At 41.0% G+C, this 27,454-nt stretch overlaps 1 protein-coding gene across 1 annotated transcript in view; it reads right to left on the reverse strand.

The window, feature by feature from the left end:
• Positions 1 to 27,454, reverse strand: part of myo15b (myosin XVB) — a 456,255-nt gene that overhangs the window by 26,952 nt on the left and 401,849 nt on the right. The window contains exons 42-53 of the mRNA XM_036133239.1: positions 21,660 to 21,775; positions 19,875 to 20,016; positions 19,602 to 19,713; positions 19,115 to 19,454; positions 18,954 to 19,017; positions 8,467 to 8,539; positions 8,300 to 8,376; positions 8,140 to 8,216; positions 7,818 to 7,948; positions 7,638 to 7,732; positions 1,459 to 1,536; positions 1,262 to 1,358 (exon numbers count right to left, since the gene is read on the reverse strand). Coding sequence (XP_035989132.1) covers positions 1,262 to 1,358; positions 1,459 to 1,536; positions 7,638 to 7,732; positions 7,818 to 7,948; positions 8,140 to 8,216; positions 8,300 to 8,376; positions 8,467 to 8,539; positions 18,954 to 19,017; positions 19,115 to 19,454; positions 19,602 to 19,713; positions 19,875 to 20,016; positions 21,660 to 21,775 — 1,402 coding nt within the window. The remainder of the gene's footprint in view (positions 1 to 1,261; positions 1,359 to 1,458; positions 1,537 to 7,637; positions 7,733 to 7,817; positions 7,949 to 8,139; positions 8,217 to 8,299; positions 8,377 to 8,466; positions 8,540 to 18,953; positions 19,018 to 19,114; positions 19,455 to 19,601; positions 19,714 to 19,874; positions 20,017 to 21,659; positions 21,776 to 27,454) is intronic.

The raw sequence follows: 27,454 nt of genomic DNA on the forward strand, positions 1-27,454 counted from the left end.
TCCTTCCACTGCCTAATAATAATAATAATAATAATAATAACAACAATAATAATAATACTAATAACTAGAAATTTCTGAAGAAATTTAGAACGGGGCTGGCACGTGCTGCGTACGGTCCTAACCGTAAGAGTTAACATTGCAAATCTCAGATTCCTACGTTCTTCACAGCTCCCACAGTGGGCTTCGAAAGGTGCCATGCTAAGCCAATGGAGAATGTCCCTGACCTCTAGGAACCTCTGGCCAGCAGAGTTCAGTTGTCATGGAAATGCACTCACAGCTGCAGTCCTCTGTCTAATTCATCATTACATTTGTCATGTGGGGGACAAAGTGAGTTATGTGATTTTGCTCTCTCTGGAGCATTTCTGCAGCCCATAGCAAGAGTAAAAAGGTGTTAAAAATCGATATTTGACACCTCATAACTTGGAGATGCTTTAAGAGATGTGGGCCAGATTTATTGTGGAGCTTTCTCTTTAAAGGCAGTACAAACGTGGCTAAGCAGAAGTTGGTAGTTCCTTCCTAGGGCTACTTCCGGTTAGCAACATGCTAACCATTAGCTAACATGGTTGTGTTTAGTATCACTGGGTGAAGGTACACTGTTAGTTTGGTTCAAATCCTCTACTGGGAAGTGCTTCAAAAAGGGAGAAAATACTAAAAGTCACCAAAGGTTAGCAAAGATCATGGGTCAGATCGGCCTTCTTTAGCAACACAGCCTCACCAAATCTGGGGCCAAAACTCAACATTGGACCAAAATGGTGTGTATCTGTATTTCCCATAGGTGGGATGCATAAGCATGCATATGTGTGTAATACATAGGCCACAGACTGGATTAAACATAGATTCATTCCTAAGGGATTTCTGGGCGTGTTTTTTCGCTAATGATGTTGCCGTGGTAACTCAAAATGGCATATAGTACAAAAAGCACACTTCATGAGACCGAGATGCACATTTTGATATATATACATATTGTGGGGATAAAGAATTCTAACCTTAAACCTTCCCTTTTCCCCCTGCTTTCCTATTTGTTTGTTGTAATTGCAAAAACATAACTAAAATAAAAACTCAAAACTAAATCATAGTTAAAAATTTCCCCCTGCTTTCCTATTTGTTTGTTGTAATTGCAAAAACATAACTAAAATAAAAACTCAAAACTAAATCATAGTTAAAAAAAATGTTAGGGACAAGTAAAGGCCAAATCCTTAGCTTTTACTAATTTGGTGGCTGAGCCACCATCCCCTCTATGTTTTGCTCAGTTAACCATTACCTTGAAGTCTTTTGGCGAAAATGGAAAACTCCTTGACTTCTGTGAACTCTAGTATTTCCATGTTTCCACACAACTCAGTTACCACATCCATGGCCACCTAGATAAAAATAAAACAGTTAAAACATGGATACATGCCCCCTCCAAAATTGACAAACCTTATTTCAATATAACCTTGTAATATTCAAAATACATCATACACTGAAGCTGCGGATTTTCACAGGACACTCTGCTCCTCCTGGGAACTGGATAGGAATACGTTGAGATGTTTTGCCAGCCTAAAAAAATAAATAAACACTCTTAAAATGATAAAAGCTTCACATGGCAAGACTGTGTACATTTACAAACAAAATAAAGGCATTTTTTTCAGCATTTTTTTATTTTAAGAATTAAATACTCATTACAATATGGGACAAACTCAGAAAACTATTGCCTTCGCAGTTTGGAGACCTATAACGGTGGATGCAACCGGTGCATAGTGATGTGTTGTGGAAAATATAAATATAATATATAATATATTTCACAGCCAGACAGAAATACCTATCATCCCCATGTTATATTGGTATGTCTGCATTATTACTAGGATAAAGTGAAAATGTTGAAACTTGCAAGAAGGAAGGGGCAGCTTTGGGGAAGTTGTAAGAAGGAAAGCCAACTGACATCTTTCCAGGCATGAATCTGGAGGTGAACAAGCTTTGGGTGGCATCTATGGGGGCAATATTGTTGCAAAATTATTTGCAAATGTGTGTGGAGAGTTATTTGTCTGTATCTCAATTTGTGTGTGTGCAGTGAGATTTGAGAATGTGTATATAAATCTGTAAACATGTGATGAGATGTGTGTCTGTACAACAATCTGCAAATGTGTAAAACAACTTGTGCTTAAATCAGGTAGGCAAATTTGTAAAAAAAATCACAAATCTGTATTTGGATTTGCAAATGTGTGCTAGGATTTGCAAATGTGTAGATTTACAAATCTTAGTACACAGTCAGGGCGACTGTGGCTTGACGGGTTGAGTGGTTGTCTGGCAATCAGAAGGAGGAGGCCTTAGGTTCCAACTCTCAAAAACTTACAATCCAGCTATAGGATTAATTCCGGCCAATCATCACCTCAATTCTCACCTCATATGGGTGATCAAAACATCGTTCCTTTAAGCCAGGCCAATAACAACCCTAATGACTCCTCGTTACAGAGGAGTGGACCAGTTTCGGTTCAATCTGCTGGCTCAATGACTTTAATGACTGCCCATATTCAGGGCAAATGATTCCATTTGCCCTGGATATGTCAATAGCTGATTTTGACTTTGTGAAGTGCCTTGAGATGACATGTTTTATGAATTGGCACTATATAAATAAAATTTAATTGAATTGAATTATTCTGTAAAAATAGCTGACTTTGAATCCTCATCCACTCTCCTAAATATTTTGGTTCCTTAGGGCTCAATCCTTGTTCCCCTGCTTTTTTCTATTAATTTGCTTACTTTGGGTTCCATCCTGAGAAAAGATGGGATCTCCTTTAATTTTTATGCTGACTACAGTCAGCATAAAAACCACAGTCATGCCTCTACAAAAAGGAGCCTTTTCGATCAAACCCTAACTAATGTCTTTGATGTCTCTGATGGCTTTAAACTTTTTACCTTTAATGACAAGAAAACCGAGGTGATGTTATTTTGTCCCAGCAGCTCCTGGGAACCATCTGCTGTTGATTTGGGCCCTTTGGTGCCTTATTTAAAGCCGACCGTTTCAAACTTGGGTTTTAAAATAGACAGACTAGACTAGGTTTATTCATTGGCTTTTGCTCTTATTCCTTGTTATGTTTCTGTTTCTTTCCATTTTAAATGCTCATTGATTATTTGTGTACAGCACTTTGTCACAGACGCTGTTGTTTTAAAGTGCTTTATAAATAAAGTAGTAGTAGTATGGATATATTCCTATAGTACACTTTTCTAAATTAACTAATACCATCTTGTTGAGCACAATAATAGACCATTTTTGTTGTTGTCATGATTTAGATTTTTGTTTGGACTTTCACTTTACTCTACTTCTCTCAGCCACCAGCCACCATCCAATCTGCTCAGTCACCTCCCAGCTGCTCAGTCACTCAACACCTGATCAGCTCCACCTGCTGCCACTAATTACTTCCAAGTCATTACACCTGTTTTCCTGCCTTTATATACCTGCCTCATTCAACACTCCCAGCCAGAATGTCTCATCCTGTCTCATGTGCACTGCTGCCGAGATTTCTACTAGTTCCTGTGTGTTCACCCAGCTGGATGCTGTGTCTCTGGACATCTTCTGCCCGACTGATGTTTGGTTTCAGTGTCTGCGTGCTGCTAAAGTCTGTTTTGCTCCTTGTGAGAACCATCTGCTTGCTGTGCCTGTCCTCGTGGTTCCTTGGCCTGCGTCATCTTGACCTGCGTCATCTTGATTGGCAAGATGGCGGCTGGCAGCTGAGTGGACGCTGGCGTGATTTCTGGCGCCGCTACTCTCCGACAGCTGTGCTCTACAACTTTTGTGAATAATTTCATGGACTAAATGAACAATCCTCCACAACCCAACGCTTGGAGCTACTCTGAAACTTTGTTACGGATACTCTTCATGCTTCGTCAAGTTTCTCTGTGCAAAAGTGTAAGCTTACCTGCCTCTCTATCCAGCCCTTCGACCCTCCGGACCAGCTGCTGCTACAAATGATGTGGCCTCCACAGATTTTCAGACCGTAATAATCCTGATCTTCATGCTGCCTCTTCTCCGTCCTGGATTTGGTCTAATCCAGTACACCGCAACAGAGCTACTCCGCATCCGCTCACTTCTGACTGAACCTCCGCCGGCATCTTTAAACCTCTACCCCGATATTGCTCTCCTACCTCGCCGGAAATACACACACCGCGGATCTCGCCGACTCTTCCATCCCAGCGACTCCAAACCTGTTAAATCCTACTGGTCCACAACTCGCCGCTCTCAACGTAAATCCCATCGGACTGTGAACCACAGCGTGCTAGCCAGCCCAGCTAGGTCGGCTAAGCCTCCAGTCAAACTCCAAAACATTACCCTCAACTTCGGTCTCCTCAATATCCGCTCGTTTACAAACAAGGGTCATCTCATCCAAGATATCCTTGTTGATCGTGAACTGGACTTTCTCATTCTAACGGAAACTTGGCAACAGCCTAATAATTATTCACAACTAAATGACTCCATTCCACCTGTGTTTGTTTACCTTTGCCAGCCCCGCGTGACGCGCCGAGGAGGCGGTCTCGCGGTACTCCACAACGAGAAATGGAAAGTGGTTCCCGTCACTGTGCCTTCCTACAGATCATTTGAATGCCTGTCCTGTACACTCTCTGGCCCTACACCTACCATTGTTGCGGCCGTCTATCGCCCCCCCCCCCCAAGCCACACAGTGACTTTTTAAATGAATTAACTGATCTTTTAACCCTCCTCTCCTCTCTCTCACCCAATGTAATATTGGTGGGGGATTTTAATATTCACATGGACAATTATAACCTTCCCCTAGCCAGAGATTTCCTATCTTGTCTGGACAATTTTGGTTTTGATCAGTTTTCAAATTTTCCAACACACTCTAAAGGTCATACTCTTGACCTAATTTGTTGCTCTGGTCTCACCCCCTCTAACTGTTCAGCTGAGGATCTTCACATATCTGATCATTTCCTCCGTTTATTCAAGCATTTCCCCTCGTCTCTTCACAGCAAAGACCCCACGGCTCCTTTCATACCGGAACATTAAGAACATTAACTTGGACACTCTCTCTTCACACATCCTAAAAACTTTAATCCTGGATCCTTCTTCCTCACCGGATGAACTGACATCTCAATACAATAACTGCTTAAATGACATTTTGAACCTCCTTGCCCCAACAAAATCCTGGACTGTCACCTTTTCCCACTCCGCCCCCTGGTTTACCCCTGAACTCCGGACCATGAAGGCTAAGTGCCGTCAACTTGAAAGACTTAAAAAGAAAACCGGTTTAACAATTCACAGCGAAATGTATATAACTCAGATAACTCAATATAAAGAACCAATCACTAAAACTAAATCCACTTACTATTCCAACCTGATCTGCTCACATGAAGGTAATTCTCGGACTCTGTTTTTGGTGTTTAACAATATTTTCAAATCCCCAGCTTCTCTTCCTCCCCACCTATGCTCAACTGACGCCTGCAATTCTATAATGCAGTTTTTCAATGATAAAATCAAAATAATTCACCAGTGCCTGCCTCCTATCCTGTCACCCCCTTCCCCTATAACCCCTTCACCCTGCCAGCCTTTTTGCAGCTTTCATCTACCAACCCTCTCCGATATTTCTGATTTTATCAACAAATCTAAATGTTCCACCTGCCCACTTGACCCCATTCCGTCTGCCCTGGCCAAATCCTGCCTCCACGCTCTTCTCCCCTTCATAACTGCCATCATTCACTCCTCTCTTGGTTCTGGAATTGTTCCATCTCTTTTCAAAACTGCTATTATCACTCCTATTATGAAGAAACCTGGACTAGATCCCAACAATTACAATAATCTCAGGCCAATTTCAAATTTACCTTTTATTTCAAAAATAATGGAAAAAACAGTCGCTTCTCAACTTCATTCTCACTTAACTCACAACAACCTTTATGAACAGTTCCAGTCTGGCTTCCGTCCCCGTCATAGCACTGAAACCGCCCTCTTAAAAATAACCAATGATCTTTTAATAGCAGCTGACTCTGGTCTAATTTCCATCCTCATTCTTCTTGATCTAAGTGTATCTTCGACACAGTTTCCCACTCTACCCTACTCCATCGACTTTATACAATTGGCATCACTCATACTCCCCTAGCCTGGTTTCAATCCTATCTTTCTGGCCGCACTCAGTTTGTTCAGATTAAGTCATATCGTTCCAACTCCTCTCCAGTTACCACCGGTGTTCCCCAAGGCTCTGTTCTAGGACCCCTACTTTTTATCTTCTACATTCTCCCCCTTGGCAATATCTTTAGGAAATTCAACATCAATTTTCACTGTTATGCGGATGACACCCAGCTCTATCTTTCTTGTACACCAAACTCTTCACTCCCACCTCCTTCATTAATCTCCTGCTTAACCGAAATAAAATCCTGGTTCACCTCCAACTTTCTTAAATTGAATAATGACAAGACAGAAATCCTCTTAGTGGGAACAAAATCTACTTTAGCCAAAGCTGACAGTTTCTCCCTTTCATTTGACAACTCCATAATCTCCCCTTCACCTCAAGTCAAGAGTCTGGGTGTCATCCTTGATAGTACCTTGTCCTTCTCCTCTCACATTAACAACCTTACCCGCTCCGCTTACTTTCACTTACGCAATATCAATCGCCTTCGCCCCTCTCTCTCCCCTAGCTCCACCTGCACTCTTGTTCATAGTCTGGTCACTTCCCGCATTGATTACTGTAATTCTCTTCTTTTCGGTCTTCCTCAAAAATCCATTCACAAGCTTCAGTCAGTACAAAACTCAGCAGCTCGCATTATTTCTAGAACCCCTTCTTTCCATCACATCACCCCAGTCCCACAGCAGCTCCACTGGCTACCTGTGAAGTTCAGAATTCAGTTCAAAATCCTCCTACTTATTTTTAAAGTTATTCACAATCTCTCCCCTCCATACCTTTCTGATTTTCTTCAAATTTCTACTCCCTCCCGCATACTTAGATCTTCTTATACCACTCACTTAGTTGTTCCTTCAGCCCGTCTTAAAACTATGGGGAGCAGAGCTTTTTCACGTTCTGCGCCCACACTCTGGAATTCTCTCCCCCCTGACATCTGCAATACCGAGTCTTTACCCGTGTTCAAATCAAAACTCAAAACCCACATGTTCAAGATTGCCTTTTCATTATGATTTTATATTACTTTCCTCTGTGTAATTTGTGTTGTTTCTTTTAATTATGACGACTGCTTTTACCATTTATTGTTTTTACATGTACAGTGACCTTGAGTGTTTTGAAAGGCGCTTGAAATAAAATGTATGATTATTATTATTATTATTATCAACTCTGGTCAGTTCCTGCTTTCATCTCTGGTCCTGGTCTGCCACTGCCTGCCACACCTCTGTTCAAGTCTGGTCTGCATGCCTGCCTTCCTCGTCAGCCACTACTCATATGTCAAGTCTGTTTCTGTCTGCCTGCCTTATCTGGCAGTATTCAACTTTTCTTCAATAAACCTTTTCAAAACGTAACTCTGTGTCCAGCTGATTATCCGGTTCCCGAGCTGTACTCATTAGTTGTTGGATTGACACATATTTAATGTATGCTTATCATGGGTACTGATATGTACACCTTATTTCTTTTGTCATTGTTGAAAAAGTAATGTTAAAGTAAAAAAAAACAACCTTTCAATTAGTTTTCTAAACGTGTAACTCCACTTACCAAAACAGCCTCCATCTCAACATGTGAGGGAATGTTGCGTCGACCACCCAAAATGAAAGACCGTTGGAGGTTATCCTGACACACACATGCCAGCTCTGATGTGAATACAAATTTAAAAGATGAAAAATCAAAAAAATAAATTCAAGAAACCATTAAAAAATTGCTTTTTCATTCCTGTACCTTGGTATGGATGCTCATTGTCCTGAGTGATCTCTTGCAGGTGGTGCAAGACGTATGGGTGCAGGATATCAGAGCATGGGAAAAAACCAGTTATGAGGTTAAGCAACCGCCAGCTTAGGGTGCAACTTGATCTGCAGAGATGGCACCATGAAGAAGCATATGCAAAAAGAACATTTCTTTAAAAACAAAAGTGGTGAGTTTCAATAATGTGTATCTGATTTGTCTTATGGATTTTAAATTTTCTTACATTGCGAATAAAGTTAGAGGTTTTTAGTAATAAGATGCAAATAAAATCTAAGCGAAGATAAAGTTAAACACTCACCTGGTAGGGTTGTTAGTTGATTGCTTGATGACCTGGCAGTAGATTTCATCTCTAAGTATTTCTTTTTCCTTCCCTAACTAAACAAAGAAACAAAATTTTAAGTAATACCAGTCAACATATCTGTCAACATAAAACTCAAATATTGAAAATAATCTCTGACCAGCAGGATATGATTAAGGACATCTACTTGGGTAGAATTCTTCTGTGTTGGTATGTCACCCATAAACTGCATCAGCACTGTAAATACAGATTACTGGGTAAATGAAGTTGGGATACAAGAGAGCAATATTTGGATATGTTATTGTAAAATAGTATTCACAAACTCACTCTTGAAGCACTCAACAGCCAAATCGTTGATTTCAGAATCATTGTAGAGAATAAGGGACTCCTGGATAGGGACCTTCATAAAAAAAATAAGTATTTTACTTTTAATATTTTAATAGAATCCAAAATCAAAAATCTTGTCACCATGTGTTACCGTGGTGTTTTTTTTTTCTTTTTTAGACCGACATTGGCGAAGATATACACAAATAATATAGGCAGTCACAAGAGTATTTTCACACTTTCTAAAATACAACTTAGGTCAGTTGACTGCACTGTCTGAAAACACTTCCTTTAGGGTCTGCTTAGACTAGTACTGAGTTCCAAAAGTCTGGTATCAGTCCCTTTTTTGAACGATATGAAGCACCGTGTTGTTGCATGAATTGATCCCTCAAAGCTCCCCCATAGTCAATAAACATGTCTAAAATGTTCAAAGTATTCAGTAGTAATAATCTTTGTCATTTTAACCTAGAAGATTCCAATATAATTCTCACTCTCCGAACTTTACCCACGCCTTTGGCAATGTGGGCTGCCACTGTGCAGCATCTGGGATCCTTCTGGTGTTAAAAGTCAGGGACCCAGCGTGGCTGTCTGTGGGAGTCAAACCTAGAACCTCTAGGATGCATTGCTCTAACCACTAGGCCACCACTTCCCTCTACCTCAAGGATTTGAAAAGCCCCTGGGACATCATGTTTCAGAGAATTCAGACATTTCTTTTATATACATTAATTCCTAGTGGCTTTTAAACCCCAAAACACATTAGGACAAAAACTGGTTCATTCCAAAGATTCGGTCTGCTGGCACAAACAGAGCAATATTGAGTACATTGACAGGAGGAATATGATCCGTTATACATCAGAAAACAAAGCTCAGCTGGGTGGGTGGCTTTCATCTCAAGCTCAGGTCCTCTACCAGAGTCTTGGGAGCTCGAGGGTTCTTCTTAGTATCTTAGCCCAGAAGAGTGCAATCTTAAGAACAACTAAGATGTCTGATATTTGTCAAGGTCTCTGTTGGAGCCACTTCTAGTTAGCTTGTGGATACTGGACTTGGGGTGGAATCCCCAATGCATGGTGAGTAGCTTTCATGTTTTAACATCAGTGGTCTGGATTTGCTCTTTTGGCCAACTTACGGCACCAGCAGGTTATCTGATTACTGGCAAGGCATGGCTGTTGATTGCCTGGACCTTGTTTTTTCCATTAAGCTGACTTCTCACAACGTGCCCTACTTGTTGCAGGTAATTGGCTGTTGCTGCTTTCCTTGAAATTTATAAACAAATTTTGCTCACTGAAAAGGTATGTAGATGAGCAACAAAATATTTTTGATTGACTAAAGTTATACCTGACATTTTGGTACTTATTTTTAAAAAGGGTCCAAGAAATTACTAAGCAAAGCATACACATTTGAATAAGGATCTATTTACGAGACAATTTATTAAAAATGTTCAATAGAATTTTGAAGATTCAGTAAAAATTTTCTCAACTTTGTTCAATATATCCATCCATCCATCCATCCTCTTCTGCTTATCTGGGGTCGGGTCGTGGGGTAGCAGCTTCAGTAGGGAGGCTCAGACTTCCCTTTCCCGACCCACTTGGGCCAGCTCCTCCAGGCGAATCCCATGGTCTGGGGACGCCCAGACCAGCCGAGAAACATAGTCCCTTCATCGTGTCCTTGGTCTTCCCGTGGGTCGTGCCTGGAACACCCCGTCAGGGAGGCGTCCAGGAGGCATCCTAACCAGATGCCAGAGCCACCTCAACTGGCTCCTTTCAATGCGGAGGAGCAGTGGCCTCCCCGGATGACTGAGCTCCTCACCCTATCTCTAAGAGAGAGCCCAGACACACATGACGGAGAAAAATCCTTTCGGCCACTTGTATTCGGGATCTTGTTCTTTCGGTCATGACCCAAAGCTCATGACCATAGATGAGGATAGGGAATGTAGATCGACTGGTAAATCGAGAGCTTCGCCTTTTGGCTCAGCTCTTTTTTCACCACAACGGACCGGTACAGCAGAGACAGCACCAATCCGCCTGTCAATCTCCCGCTTTATCTTCCCCTCATTAGTGACCAACTAATGAGTTGTTCACTAGGGGCAGTTCATCCTCCCCAACCTGGAGAAGGCACTCTACAATTTTCTGGCTCAATACCATGGTCTCAGATTTGGAGGCACTGAACCTCATCCTGGCCGCTTCACACTCGACTGTGAACAGCTCCAGTGAGAGCTGTAGATCAAGAACCTGATGAAGCCAGTCGAACCACATAATCTGCGAATAGCAGAGATGCAATCCTAAGGCCACCAAAACAGACCTCCTCAACACCTTGGAGGCACCTTGAAATTCTGTTCATAAAAGTCCAACTCTCCCTGAAAATGAGTCTGACTTACTGCCGGCAATGCAGACCAAGCTCCGACACTGGTCATACAGAGTCCTAACAGCCCTTATTAGAGGGCTCAGTACTCCATACTCCCGGAGGACCCCCCGTGGGACATGGTCGAATGCCTTCTTCAAATCAACAAAGCACTCCTGCTGAGGGTATAGAGCTGATCCAATGTTCCACGACCAGGACAAAAACCACATTGCTCTTTCTGAATCTGAGATTCAACTATCTTACGGACCCTCCTTTCCAGAACCCTGATAAACACCTTACCAGGGAGGCTTAAGAGGGTGAATCCTCTAAAGTTGGAACACACCTTCCGCTCCCCCTTTTTAAATAGGGGGACCACCACCACAGTCTGCCAATCCAGGGGAACTGCCCCGATGTCCACGCAATATTGCAGAGTCGTGTTAACCAACACAGCCCCACAACATCCAGAGCCTTAAGGCTCAGGGCAAATCTCATCCACCCTGGGGCCCTGCTACCAAGGAGCTTTTTAACCACTTCGGTGACCTCTGCACCAATGATGGGAGAACCTGACCCGAAGACCCCGGGCTCTGCTTCCTCATTGGAAGACGTGTTGTTGGGATTAAGGAGGTCTTTGAAATATTTTGCCCACCTACACACTATGTTCGGAGTAGAGGTCAGCAGCGGTTAGGTTCGTCTTGCAATTGGCGGGTTGCCGGTTTGATCCCCCGCACTGACTGTCTCTGTCGTTGTGTCCTTGGGCAAGACACTTCACCCCCATTGCCTGCTGGCGGTGGTCAGAGGGCCCGGTGTTGCCGGTGTGTGGCAGCCTCGCCTCTGTCAGTCTGCCCCAGGGCAGCTGTAGCTACTAACATAGCTCACCACCATCAGGGTTTGAATGTGTGTGTGAATGGGTAAATGACTGAACTGTAGTTAAAGCGCTATACAAGTACAAGCCATTTACTATTTTAGCATAACAGTGTTGGTACGTCACTGCTTCCCCCTTCTGAGACGCCGGATAGTGGACCAGAATCACCTCAAAGCCATATAGAAGTCTTCATGGCCTCTCCAAACTCTCCAAACTCTTCCCACGCCCCAAGTTTTTGCCTAAACGACTGCCGCTTTGACTGCCGGTACATATCAGCTGCTTCCAGACTCCCACAGGCCAATAAAGCCCAATAGGACTCCTTCTTCAGCTTGACAGCCTCCTTCACTGCTGGTGTCCACCAGCGCGTTTGAGGGTTGCCACCGCGACATGCACCAACAACCTTGCAACCACTGCTCCGACTAGCCGCCTCAACAATAGAGGCACAGAACATGGTCCACTCTGACTCAATGTCCTCCACCTCCCTAGGGACATGTTCAAAGCTCTCCTGGAGGTAGGAGTTAAAGCTCTGTCTCACAGGGGACTCTGCCAGATGTTCCCATCAAACCATCACAATATGTTCGGGCCTGCCATGTCTGACCAGCTTCCTCCCCCACCATCGGAGCCAACTCACCACCAGGTAGTGGTCGGTGGAGAGCTCCACCCCTCTCTTCACCTGATGATTATGCTTGAACATGGTGTTTGTTATGAACAACCCATGACGAGCACAGAAGTCCAACAACAGAACAGCACTCGAGTTCAGATGAGGTGGGCCGTTCCTCCCAACCACGCCCTTCCAAGTCTCACTGTCATTGCCCACGTGACCGTTGAAGTCCACCAGCAGTACAAGGGAGTCCCTAGTAAGGGCACTCTCCAGTACCCCCTCCACAGACTCCAAAAAGGGTGGGTAATCTGAACTGCTGTGTGCACATAAGCACAAACAATAGTCAGAACCCGTCCCCCAACATGTATGCGGAGGGAGGCCACCCTCTTGTTCACCGGGGTAAACCCTAACGTACAGGCACCAAGATGAGGAGCAACAATTATGCCTACTCCTGCTCGGTGCCTCTCACCGGGGGCAACTCCAGAGTGGAAGAATGTCCATCCCCCCTCAAGGAGACTCGTTACAGAGCCAGAGCCATGCGTCGAGGTGAATTCAACTATCTCTAGCCGGAACCTCTAAACCTGGCGCACTAGCTCAGACTCCTTCCCCACTGGAGAGGTGACATTCCACGTCCCAAGAGCCAAGTTCTTCAGCCGAGGATCAGAATGCCAAGGTCTCCGCCCTCGACTGCCACCCATTACACAACGCATCTGTTCAATATAGTTCATCAAATGTCACATTTTGACCATGGTTTGTCTGTCTGTGTTCTTGTTTTTGTATGTCTTATATGTTGCATAAAATATGTTTGTATTTTAAAATGTAACTATCTGATTGAATATTGTGCTCAACTAATAATGTGATTATAAGCATTTCTCAACAGTCAGAGAATCTTTGTCATTGAGAAAAAATTAACCTTACTTCACCGACTGACATGAAAAATGAGATATGTTTTTGTAAGGGTAGGAGGTCATTTCATTTGAGTAAGCTGTGGTTCTAAAAAGAGAACAAGCAAAATAGATGTACGAATGTTGACTTTTACCTGAGACTTTTGATCAAAGGTTCAGACTGACTTAAGAACCTCACTGACCGACAAAGACAATAACAAACCTTATCAAAACTTGGATGAGACGCTTGAAATAAGGTGTAGAGGGTAAGTTAGTTAAAAAGGAGTTAAATCATTAAAATATTTGTATAGTATCTTCGTAGGTTTGCCTCATTCTAACATTGATAGAAACTACATTTGAATATGCCATCCATGGATCAAAATCTGAAGATGATAGTGAAATATTTTTGTTTGATCCAAGTTATGTCCTCTCAAATTTCATTAATACAAAGTTATTTATTCTGTGGTTCCACAAAATATTACTCCACTAATTTGTATTCCATTATGCTAAATACAGCAAGAAGATTCTGGGTTCAAGTCCAACACTGGGTCTTTCTGCTTGGAGTTTGCATGTTCTCCCAGTGCATGTGTGGGTTCTCTCCAGGTACTCTGGCTTCCTCCCACAGTACAAAAACATGACTGTAAGGTTAACTGGTCTCTCTAAATTGTCCTTAGGTGTAAGTGCATGTGTGAATGGTTTTGTCCTGTTTGTCTCTGTGTTGCCCTGCAACAGACTGGCGACCTGTCCAGGGTGTACCCTACCTCTCGCCCATTGAAATGCTGGAGATAAGCACCAGCACCCCTCGTGACCCCATGAGGGATAAAGCGAGTAAGAAAATGAATGGATAGCCAGTTCCCTTTGGGAAACCATATGCTGAGTATATACACATGTTATTGCTGTGTTTGATATTTTGTTTGTTGTGTACTCTGTTAATGTTCTAATACTGCATTAATAAAGCAGTGGGATTTGGTTGCCAAAAGGAGGGGTTGCTACCTGCTTACCAAATGTCTGTAGTCATGGAGTTGTACCCCCTGTTTTATGAAGATGAAGGGGATGAACAAGGGGTAGAAGCTGTGGTCAGGATGCCTGGAGACCCTAAAAAAGAAGCTGGATGGACGTAGGATAGGATCTACATTTACTGATACCAATGCTGCTTGACAGCCATTTTGTAGTGCTTATGATATCTCAGTTTAGTTAAATTATTTCACAAATCTAGCATGAAATGTTAGATATATTTCCATCTTTGTTTGACTACACTTGCACTACACCAGAAGACTACCGGAGATATGGCAATCCGACGGGGGCGGATTCACACAACAGCTCAATAGATTCTTCGATGAGCATATGGGTTTAGAATTATGTAAATACACAATTTAATATTGCAAGTATATCAAGGAATGGTCCACATGGAGGACTGTTCCAGTGAGAAATTCCACCAAAAAGGTAAAAACATCACAACAGGGGGTGAAATCCCACTGTCTTTTCTAAGAGGAGCCTCAATAGTTTGTTTAATTTGTGTAATCTTTTACTAAAAAGTTAAAGCTAGTCTAATTAGATATTGGCTGTGTGGAGGTCTTAATGGAACAGCTGTTCCTGTAATTTAGAGACGTGTATTCGCTTATTCAACTCACAGACACCCACAACACAACACACGCTGGGAAAACAGAAAATGTCTCCATGCTATAGTCTTGTGATTACATGTCTGCCGTATAAGACTAAATGGTTAAAAGCTAAACTCTGAAGCTGAGTCATCCTTAGACAGTATTTATAGTGGTAAGCTGCCTGTGCAGCATTTTGCTGCAACGGCAAGCGGTTTTCTGGCTGAGGGAAGACGTTTCACAGGTAATTTTACAGTCAGTGGATGTACTAATAGTATGAAGTACTGAGAATGTCATGTGAAATATTTTGCATGTTATATATATATATATATATATATATATATATATATATATATATATATATATATATATATATATATATATATATATATATATATATATATATATATGCATACAGACTTGTATGTATAGTATATGCAAATTCTCAACTAGAACCGCTACTCTGCACATCATTAAATCATTGAAGATATTTTTGGTAATTTGTTTACTGATACTTGCAATATCAATATTATTATTATTATTGTTATTATTATGCAGAAATGTGTGCGCATACACATGCTGTGTATGTAATGTATTGATATACATGTACACTTGAGTGTGTTTTTGCAATTTTATGTGATTTTTTTAGTGTAGAAACTGATGCTCTGTGGAGTGCTTAAATTGGTTCATTAATTTAGCTCTATTGTATATCTATTTTAGATTTAAAGGCTAATACACAGACACAGCATTAAAGTTTATGGCATTTGACATTTTAAAAGTCTTAAGCCCCCATGAACATGAGAAAATCATTGTTGTTCGATGCGGTAGCGCACATATTCCCTGTATCTCAGAGAATAGACATTAAAATACTTCTGTTAGTCTATAAATCCCTGAATGGCCTAGCACCTACATACATTACAGACTTGTTATCAGTGTATCAACCCTCCAGACCACTCAGGTCTTCTGGCTCCAGCCTACTCTGCATACCTAGAACACGAACCAAACACGGAGAAGCAGCATTTAGTTCCTATGCTCCACTTATCTGGAACAAACTTCCAGAAAACTGTAAAAGTGCGGAAAACCTGAGTTCTTTTAAATCAAGATTAAAAACACATTTGTTTAGGATTGCCTTTGACTGTTCTAGTTAAACTGTTTTACTGAAACATAATTAGTTAAACTTTTTTAATCCAACTGTTTTTAATGCTCTATTTTGGTTCTACATTTTATTCCTACTTGCTTTTCTTCTGTTTTTCCCCTATATTTTAATCATGTAAAGCACTTTGCATTGTCTCTGTACTGAATTCTGCTATATAAATAAATTTGCCTTGCCTTGCCTTGCCTAGTGACTGGAGGAAAATAGGGAGTACCAGTATGGCGGCTGGTGGCTTCACAGCGACGTGTACGACCAAAGGCCAATCAGCAATCCAGTGAATAAATACAGATCAGTGGTTTTATTGCATCTTTCCAGCCCTTCATTCCACTGATGAAGAAAATAGTTTCATTTGTCGTGCCAAAAATGTGAAATAAAATATTTTACACTGTCTGTTGTTAATCACTGAGCATGTGAACCAGCATTGCAGTGTTTACTATTTACTACACTTTCTGTAGGGAAAAAGATAACTTTTGGTGTTTAAATTATAATACGTCATCCAGGAGATTTCCTGGATTGTCATCTTTTGTCAGGTCATAAGTATTAATATTTCCGCTTTACTTTGAGTAAAACCATATCCTTGTTTAGTTATTCTTATTAGTTTAGTTTATATAATATTATCCTAAATGTATTATTCAGAAAAATACTTAACTAATAAATGGCAGATTTGGGATTAATTGCATATTTTTGTTTAACTTTTTAATCTTGCAGCTTTAAACAACACAGAGCTGAAAGTCTTGAGTCAGAACAGAAAATGTGGTAGAGAAGAGGGTGGCTTACTTTTGAACTTACTATGTAGATGTGTTATATTTTCGTGGTTTATTGAGCAACGCTTTTAATGTCAACATGTAGAATTGGAGAGGTGCAGTAATGGGAAGCAATTTAGCACATTTTATTGCGTTTAGCTACTTTCGTATTTAATGCTTTGATTTTCCTTGATTTCAGCATCAGATATTTTTCACATTTTGATTCAAATCCACCCAGAAGCTCCCATTGAGGGTTCCTACTGTTGTCTGTAATAGCCAGAGCTTTCAAGTGTAACTCAGGTGAAAGTCTCTCTGCTCTCTGTTCTTCATGAGGACCCTGTTGATGCTTATAAGAGTAAACCTCCACCTTACGTCTTGCTATATGAATAAGTGATTAGGTGTAACTTGATCACTCATTCTTGATCACTCATTCAGTCACCTCATTCTGAGCAAGTCTGCAAGTTTTACCTCTAACTTCAGCCTGGTTTATATTGCTTCCAATGTCTCTTCAGACACTGGAAGCGGATATGAGCACAGGACGCACTCTGTGCTCCAACGACACGCCTGAACAACATTAAAAATAGCTTGGTTGGTCATATTTTGTTATGAACCACACATTTTTTTTAACAGAATTTTTAACAGTTTTCTTCATTAAGACAGTGCTATACTTAGCAACGTACATTCCCACTGCAGGGCATGTGTGTCTTGGCAGGGCATGCCCTGCGGTAAAACACAGGCTCCGCTCTGAGTTCCATCCACTCAGATATACCTCAAGCCGGGTTTAAAGCTTGGGGTTCTAAAATCACTCCTGACCTATCTCCTTTAAAAACAAGTAAGCAGCTGCACTCGAAGAGAAGATGTTTTTCACCCTATACCAGTTAACCATGCTCAACGCTTGCATATTTTCTGTGCAAAACTGTAAATGTGATGTTTGCAGATGTTTGTATTATGTTTGGGGAGGAGCAGAACGTAAGGGACAGATTCAGAGAAGACAATGGGGCAGGCTGTGGCCTCTGGTTCTCAATAAAATGCTGGAATTTGAGAGAATCACCATTTCCTTTTATTCAATATTCAAAACTGGTGAATCAATTCTGATTATTTTCCATAACAGTGCTGCATTCAATGTTGTTGGACATAAGAAGTTCAGACTTATAACGTGATATGCCGTTAACTGTAGCTTGAATTCAGAGCTGCCAGCTGGGGTGTCAAGGGTATCTTTTAGGGTGGCAGCTGCCACCCCAGTAGATCCGCCCCTGCCTGGGTCCAATTGTCCCCCTCTTAGAATCCTGTTATGACTAAGGCCCCTAGGAACAGTGACAGGCCATCAGAGCACTAATGATCGGTTGTTAGCCTGATGGTCCTCCTTTGCATGTGAACAACCAGTTTTGATCGCCACTTCTTAAGTTGGTGATCCACTATGCAACAACACACACTCACCGGCCACTTTATTAGGTGTACCTTTCTAACAGCTCATTAATTAATTGAACTTTATTGATCTCACAATGGAGAAATTAATTTCTGCATCTTAACCCATCCCCTTGGGGAGCAGTGGGTTGCCACTGTGCGGCGCCTGGGGAGCGATTGGGGGTTAAGGGTCTTGCTCAGGGACCCAAAGTGCAGGCTGTGAGGATCGAACCGGGTATTTGCAACCTTCTCAGAGCGCAAGTGCACTGCTCTAACCACTAGGTCAAAAACAGGTCAACAACAACAACACCTAGGTCAACACCTCCCCCCACGCACATTTTTAATCAGCCAATCACATGGCAGCAACTCAATGCATTTAGGCATATGCAGTTCAAACCAAAAACCTGAGTGTTTCAGAAACTGCTGATGTACTGGGATTTTCACGCACAACCATCTCTAGGGATGGGCTACAGCAGCAGAAGACCACACTGGGTACCACTCATGTCAGCTAAGAACAGGAAACTGAGGCTACAATTCACACAAGCTCACAAAAATTGGACAATAGAAGATTGAAAAAACGTTGCCTGGTCTGATGAGTCTCAATTTCTACTATCTCACGAAGTATCTCTAACCCATCTACTGCAGAGTTAGTTGGAGTATTATTGAGGGCTAGCAGCCAACCCCTAGTGTAAACAATAGCTGCATGCTGCCTATCCAGTCAGTTAGTTCCATGATGTGAGTTGAAAGGCGACATGGCAGGGACACACTACTTAAAGTAGATAAAAAAAAGAAAACGTAAAAAGATACTGAGTCTCTGCCACTTGCTGCCAGCTCTTGCAGCAGTGTAATGTAATCTTGTAAACACACCATAATATGGGACATAAATCAGAGAATTCTAAGGGTCATACCTCTGTGTGTTGAACTGCTTCTGGAAAACTTCTTCCGGTTACTGGCACACCTGTTGTCCCCAGTCTTTTAGAGCCATATCGTGCAACACAGAATCAGCGTTGCAATGTTAAACAAATACACTCTGTAACATGAACAGCATAAATTTCCAGATTTTCCTTACCTAAAATACTTGGTAGCAAACTCAGCCATACCAGAAATGATCTGTAATTCATGGTGAGATCCTTGTTGTGAGTTTTGTACTAATCCCTGGAGTGATTCCTGTACCAACATGGGAGTCATGGTCTGACTGGACTGCACAGCATTTTTGTTGGGTATGGGTCTGCTGGTGGGAACTGAAGATGGGCCCTTGAATGAACTGTCAGGCTTAACATTCCTCATGCTTTTTCTCCTGTCATCTCTTCGATCTAGGTGAAGACAGTGGTAATCTGGGGCGGCACATGGTTGGATGATGTCCAGTGGAAAAAGACCAGAACGCCCACCAGTGGTGCCAAATTTCCAACCTGGTGCAACATTAAGAAAATAGTAGGTTAATCTAAAACCATTAACTACATTGGTAACAGATGCTGAAATAATTAAATGATATTGAGCATATCTAATGTTACTTGTAAAACATGTACTAATGACTAGCACCCAAATAATGATCTCACCGGTCTGGAGGACTTCCATCGACTGCAGTTTGATGATATCCCCTTTGTTGAAGCTTAGAAGAGCCTTGTCATCTGTCACAAAACTCTTTAGAGCAACCACATGGCCTGAGTCCTTTAGAAAAAAGGAAGAGGTTTTAGAGACAAATGTTTAAAGATGGTGAAACGCAGGATAAGATGAAAGGGGTATTTCACCACAAGAAACTGTAACACATCAAAATGAATTACAAGATAAATTACTCGTAATGTACTGGTCATCTCATATTAAGAAGTTACCTTTATAAGTTCCTTGAGGAAAACTTCAATCATGGCAGTGATTTGAGGAGCTCTGGTTGACTGTAGCACCAAAGTTTCTGTTTTTAGCTCCAGTTTTACTTTGCTTGCTCCTTGAAGGCCAACAGTCAGCACCTCTGCAAAACTATATTAATATAAAATGTTATTATGAGCCAGAAACAATGATGATAGTGAATGGCACTGTATGTCAATAAGTTTTACTTGGTGAAATTCAAACTAATAGAGCTGGTCACCTTTTTAAGATTAAGTAATTGTTTAGTTAATGTCAGAGCTATAACATTGGAATAATAATATTTTCCTATATAGTCCCACAGAGGGGAAATTCATCTCTGCAGTTAACCTATCTCTTAGGGAGCAGTGGGTTGCTCACGCTGAGTGGGACCTGGGAGGACCTATGGTGGCAGTCTGCAGGGCAGGCTGCCATCGAAACGGGTTCGTGCAGCCTTCTCAGATGCAAGTGCACTGCACTAACAACTAGGCCACCACTACCACAGGAATGATGACTGAATAAAATGTATTCAAATAGCAGCTGTTCTGCTGGCCAGAACCCTGTTTTGGTTGCAAAACCTTAGTTTTTTCAAGAGTAACACTCAGTGACCAAGCCCAATATTACTACCAAGCCAAGAATGTATTTTATGCATTTAAACACCAAAGGAACTTGTTCAAAAATAGTTTGTACAGTACTATGTAAGCCAATGATTTATAGAAGGAAGACTTTTCTTAACTTTTCCTCAGCTTGAACAAAGACAAATGCTTGTTAATGCTCTTTTTGCTAAATTTTATGTGCACAACAGCTGTACAAAATATTTAGGTTTGGGTTGGCATTAAAATTGTCTCTTTTTACTTCAGGTGTGATTCCTTACACAAGTCTGAGTTTCAGTGTACAAATAAAATTAAGACTAAGACAATAAGCAACGAAAGTAGATCAAGTAAAATAAGAATATTTAAAATAATTTTGCTAGATATATAACAGTAAATCATCAGATAAAGACTATCCATTGTCATGGTTTACGGTGGCGAAGGACCGAAGCAACAGCAGGATTTCAGCAAGCGCATGTTGTATGGATATACTGTATATTGGATGGAAAGAACAGACACAGCAATCCTGGAGGAAAACTGACAGACCCACAAAGAATGAACAGAAAACAGTCACTTGAATACAAACGGAAAACAGGTGAGTGTAATTAACAAAGGACAACACAGGTGTGAATGATGATATTACGCCTTCCTTCTGTCACGATCCCTGGGAATTTGTTTTGATTTTTGACTGGTGTAGTTTTCTGGATCATGCTTTTTATAGTTTATCCTTAATTAAGTATTTGTTTATCTTCACTTTTGTGATTGTAGTTAATTTTATAATCTCTTTTGTATCATGTTCTGTTAGTTCCTCATGTGTTTCGTCCCTCACTGCCCCAGTCTAATATTTTCCCTCTCCCTCAGGTTTCTGTCTTCATGGTTCTCAGCCGTTGCCCAAATTTATCTGATTACTCATGCCTGCTCTCCGTGCCTTCTCACCTCACTCCTGTATATATAGGCTGCCTGATCATCCCCTCTCATTTACTAGTTCATCTGTTGTTTTATCACCTACTCATTCCTTTACTTTGGGGGTTTTGTGCCCCCTGCAACCCTGTTTCTCTGCACCTACTATAATCCTGTGCTGGGTCAGTTTTTGTAACTTTTCTTTTATTCATTAAAATACTCATTTCCATTATGCTCTGAGCTTGGATGCTCCTTACCTTCTTTGTGACAATTATAGGCTAATAATACCTGTAATCTTTGAGCAGTCTGAGATGTTTAGGGTTGATGCCTGATGCTTTCACCACTTTCAATAGACGAATCCCTCGATGAGAAACGCCCAAAATCTGAGCATCTCCATTGTGTGGCTGTATAAAAAAAAAAAATCTTTTAGCGGATAAATGACGACTAATTTTCTTATGAGCTACACACGTATATATGTTAAAACAAGATAGCACTTCCTAATACAAGCAAATTGTAAAAGAATAAGCCTAAATGTATTGCTGTGTCATAAATAAACAGTTAGGCCCAGGAATATCTGTTCAGTGACACAATCTTCTTTATTTGCTTTGCCAGGCCTTTACTGCAGCTGTCTTCAGTTGGTGCTTGTTTGTTTGTCTTTCTGCCTTAAGTTTTGTCTTGAGCAAATGAAATGCATGCTTGACTTGGTTGAGAATTGCAGAATATTCCACTTCTTTGCATTAAAAATCTCTTGGGTTGCTTTTGCAGTATTTTATGGATCATTGTCCATCTGTACTGTGAAGCGGCGTCCAATCAGTTTTACTGCATTTGGATGAATCTGAGCAGGAAGTATATCACTATACGCTTTAGAATCATCCGGATGCGTCTCTCTCTCTTGTCACATCATCAATAAACACAAGTGACCCAGTGCCATTGGATGCCATGCATGCCCATGCCATCTTACTGCCTCCACCATGTTTTACAGAAGATCTGGTGTGGTTTTGATCATGAGCTGTTCCAATTGTTCTCCAAACCTCCTTCTTCCCGTCATTCTTGCACAGGTTTATCTTAGGCTCATCTGTCCAAAGAATGCTCTTCGAGAACTGGGCCAGGATTTTTTTGTTTTTGTTTGGCAAAGTAAATTCTGGCCTTTTTTTAAATAGTTCCCTGTCTGGCAATGTGGCAATAAGAATTGTTGTCTTAATGCCAAAAACAGATTTTACTTTCACAAGCGGAGCTTTACCGCATTCGCCATAGTGCTCCGCTTGATTTATACATGCAAGAAGCTTTATTATAATTAATGCAGGGAATATTTCATGTTATATGGACACTGAAACAAGAAAGTAGAAGAGAAAAAAGGAGGAAATGTGAAAAAGAAAGAGGAGAGAAAAGGAAGAGAACCATACATCTTCAGTCTGCTTCTTCACCTGCAAAGAGAGATGTAAAAAGAACAGCACAACCAGCCGATAAAGTATTACAGATACAATCAAGTAATGCCTTAATACCATCACTGAAGAATATATAGTATTAATTAATATGACAGTGAAGATTCTCAGTCATCCAGGACATGGTCAATTCAATTCAATTCAATTTTATTTATATAGCACCAATTTATGAAACATGTCATCTCGAGGCACTTTACAAAGTCAAAATCAATCATATTATACAGATTGGGTCAGATTATACAGATTGGTCAAAATGTCCTGTATAAGGGAACCAGTTGATTGCTTCAAAGTCCCGACAAGCAGCATTCACTCCTGGAGAAGCGCAGAGCTACAGGGAGAGTTGTCTGCATTGTCCATGGCTTTGCAGCAATCCCTCATACTGAGCAAGCATGAAGCGACAGTGGAAAGAAAAACCACCCATCAGCAGGAAGGAAAAACCTCCAGCAGAACCGGGCTCAGTATGAACGGTCATCTGCCTCGACCGACTGGGGGTTAAAAAAGACAGAGCAAAGACAAAATAAGATAGACAAAAAAGCACAGAAGCACACATTGATCCAGTAATCTGTTCTACATTAGATGGTAATAGCGGGTGATCTGTCTTCTCTGGATGATGTCACAGCTAACAGAACGTCAGACCAGGTGTACCTACTATGAAGAAAAAGTTCAAAAGCTGAAATGACAACAGGTATTTCAATGTAATGCAATGCAAAACTGGAGAACAGTAGACTGGAGAACAGTAGAAATCAGTAGAGTGAGAAAAATAGGCACTGATGTCCTCCAGTAGCCTAAGCCTATAGCTTAGGCTACTTTTTTGGTCTTTCCAAAAAAGTTAAAAAACAAAACAACTGGACTTATTTTTCGAAGTTTGAAGACGTTTCGCTTCCTATCCAGAAAGCTTTCTCAATTTAAAGCGTCTGTAGTAGTGTGGAATTGCAAGCTTTATAAAGCTTTTTAGGAATGATTAATATGACATGTATAAAGTGACAGCTGAAGATAATATTAGGGGTCTTCTGTATAGAAGTGAGTCTGTAAGTACCTGGATCCAAGTGTAATGCCAGTTCAGACGTAACGGCTTGCATTAGTTCGGGACATGACGGACTGCATTTCCCATGATGCAAGGTGGTCAAAATGGCCACCAATCCCATCAGGCAACACGGCCAAATGGTCGCCGATTGAGATAAGGTTGCTAGGGTGATGGCTATAAAACCCAGCGGCAGACCGCAATCTTTCTTCTTCTTGGTGTTCTGCCAGTTACGCAGCTGTTTCACTCCGTGGGTTTCAACCCCCACATGCCATGTGCTCGATAATTCTTTGCTGGACCGAAGATTTACCAAAGCAACTCCATCCCTGTACTGCTAATGCAGGAGGTCAACTTAAAAAGTACTTTTGAATTCCCTTTGATCAAAGACTGAGAGACGCCTTATCTCCCAGTGATCGTAAAAGGGATCACGCTTTCGTTTTGGCCGAAATAAAGCGTCTCAACAGCCCAGAGAGAGACTTTGGAAACCCCCCCCCCCCTTTTTTCCTTGCTGCCTGACGGACCTGCACTCGCCAAAGTGCTCCCGGACACCCACGGATTTAGGGCTGGGACACCCCTCACACAACACAAGTAACGGGGCTTTCCCCTTTTATTTTTATTCCTCTTTTCACCCGTAAGTTGATTTATGTGTGCCTGGGCAGAAATAAGAACGTAGTTTAATTCTTGTTTACTCCAAGACGGAGTTTAACTGTGAAATATTTTCTGTTGTATGTGAATGCTTTTTGTAAGTGATTTTGACTGTGCTGGTTTGTGCTTTATAAGTGACTCCGCCGTGGGTCGATTTTTCCATTTTCTTCAATCTTTTCTCCGTTCCTCTCTTTCCCTGTCCTGTTAACAGTTAAATCTATTTGTTAAACCTCAGTTCGCGGTCTTTCTTTAAACTCCTCAGCCTAGCCGCTCCCTCTCTAATCGAGGTACCACCCCACATCAGCGTAAGCGTTGGTTACATCATTAGGACCTCCCCTTACGCATCACGCAAGGTGATGCATAAGGGTCACGTGTCGTCATAGTCGCCATCTTGGAAGGGTGTAGCATAGCTAAACTGTAGCTAGCTAAGCTGAACTAGCTTGTAGGAAAACATTATAGTGTCCAGTGGGATTCTCAAAGCTGTTTTGTCTGTCAATGCTGCTACGTTAAATGCCGACATCTTGAATGTGATGTTTAAACAACTGAGTGAACTAAGATTTGCTACTTCTTATTTTAATCCATTTTTGACCTTTATTTTCACATATAGTTTGCATGTTTAGTTTAGTAGTGAGTAGTGTTCCCACGGTTGTTGAATCAGAGAATTACTGTTACAGGGAATTGCCTTTGGTTCAATAAAAGCAACAACTTGTGGAATAGTAATTGTTTGTGTTCATTCCAATTCACAGTTGCATGGTCTTTCAGAAAAGAGAGTTACCACTTTTCGTCTTAACATCTGACATTAAAACAGAGACATTATCATTGGATTGGTGATAAAGGAGTAATGGTAAACTCTATTTGCAGTTATAATTTGAGTTATCAACGCTGCTGGATAGATCTCATCTGCCAGGAACTGATCAGATCAGGCCTCCTGTTCCAGCATAAATGAGTCCATAACAGCTAATTAATAAATGCATTAGTGTTATAAATGATTACAAGCTTACAGCTGGTATCACAACCATTTGAGTCATATTTTGTTATAGCTACTATTTAAGTTTCAATGACCTATTATTAAAATTATAACATCAAATTATAATTAATAATAATAATCATATTCAAACAGCTTCTGGCATAACAAGAGTAATGGCGAAATATTTAATACTCTCTGATTGCAGTTGTAAATCTAGGGGGTTCTGTAAAGAGTAGTTAATTGGCAGTAATGTAGATTTATAACAATTTATAGAGTAATCTGAGAAGTTTGAGAAAGATTGTAGTAATCTACTTGAGAGAGAGGTTTTTGATTGCTGGAGATAGAGTAATACATCATCTGCATAAAGTCTAATTTAATGCTCTATTTTCATGCATATACCTTTAACAGCATTAGTTTGTCTAATTGTTGCTAGTGGTTCAATAAAAATGGCAAACAGTGAGGGGGAAAACAAACAACCTTGCTAGTGCCCCTCTGGAGACAAAAGCTGGAAGATGTTTGGTTTGTGGCGACGTGGCACAGAGGTTAGGGAGTTCGTCTTGCAATTGGTGGGTTGCCGGTTCGATCCTCCGCACTGACTGTCTCTGTCGTTGTGTCCTTGGGCAAGACACTTCACCCGCATTGCCTGCTGGCGGTGGTCAGAGGGCCTGGTGCGCCAGTGCATGGCAGCCTCGCCTCTGTCAGTCTGCCCCAGGGCAGCTGTGGCTACTAACATAGCTCACCACCATCAGGGTGTGAATGTGTGGGTGAATGACTGAACTGTAGTGTAAAGCGCTTTGGAGGTCGTCAAGACTAGTTAAAGCGCTATACAAGTACAAGCCATTTACCATTTTACCATTTATCTGACACATGCTGTTGGAAAGCTGTATACAATTTTTACCCAATTTATAAAAAAAGTTCCGAAACCAAATTTATTTAGAGTAGCAAATAAAAAATTTCAATTAACTCTATCATTCTGCATCTAAAGACAATATATTGTATTAAATATTTTCACTATAGGAATAATCTATTAAATTAAGTAATATGCATGCATTTGTGGATGACTGCCTTCCTTTAATGAAACCAATTTGATCAGGGTGTATTATGAGAGCAGTGACTTTATCTAATCGATTTGCAAGAGCTTTACAGATTATTTAAATATCCACGGTAATACGGGATATGGGATGATAGCTGGTAGGATACACAGGATATTTGACTGGCTTAAGCAAGAGACTAATGGTAGCAGAAATTATGTTTGCTGGGAATCTGCCATTTTCCTGAGTTTCCTGCAACATTCTGTGGAACGTTGGTGCCAGAATATTCCAGAACTCTGTATAAAACTCAGCGGGGAATCCATCTGGACCTGGAGCCTTTTTATTGGGCATGCTTTTTAGAGCTTCCTGAATTTCGACTGTTGTCATCTGTGAATCCAGGGTCATTGTTTGACTATCTGATTATTTAGGAAGTGTTGTTTTATCCAGAAATTGCTTGATGTCATTACCTGATGGATCTAACTGTGATGTGTATAAAGATTTGTAGAAATCTCGGAAGGTGTCGTTTATACTTTCAGGATCATAAAATGTATTACCTGTGACTGCAAATGCAGTTGTTTTTCCTTTGTTTATTTTTAGCTAATTAGCTAAGAAGCTTCCAGACTTGCTGTCATGTTCAAAGCTTTCTATTCCAAGTCTTTGAATTAAAAATGTATTTTGCTTTTCAATATATTTGTTTAATTCTAATTTTACTTTACAGATTTTACCCAGATTATCCTCTTCCTGGGAGGATTCTCTACTAACTACATTTTTTCTTCTAATTCCTGAATCTTTTTTTTTCTATCTTCTTGTTATGAGATGAGAATGAAATTATTTTACCTCTCATCACTGCTTTCCCTTCCTCCCAGAGGATAAATGCTGATGTCCCTGGTAGATCATTGTACTCCAAGCATGAAGCCCACTCTTCTTTAAAATATTTGAAAAGACATTTAATGATTACCAACTGTGCTGAATCCCTG

This window comes from Fundulus heteroclitus, unplaced genomic scaffold, assembly GCF_011125445.2.
Source record: "Fundulus heteroclitus isolate FHET01 unplaced genomic scaffold, MU-UCD_Fhet_4.1 scaffold_59, whole genome shotgun sequence".
Lineage (NCBI taxonomy): Eukaryota > Metazoa > Chordata > Actinopteri > Cyprinodontiformes > Fundulidae > Fundulus > Fundulus heteroclitus.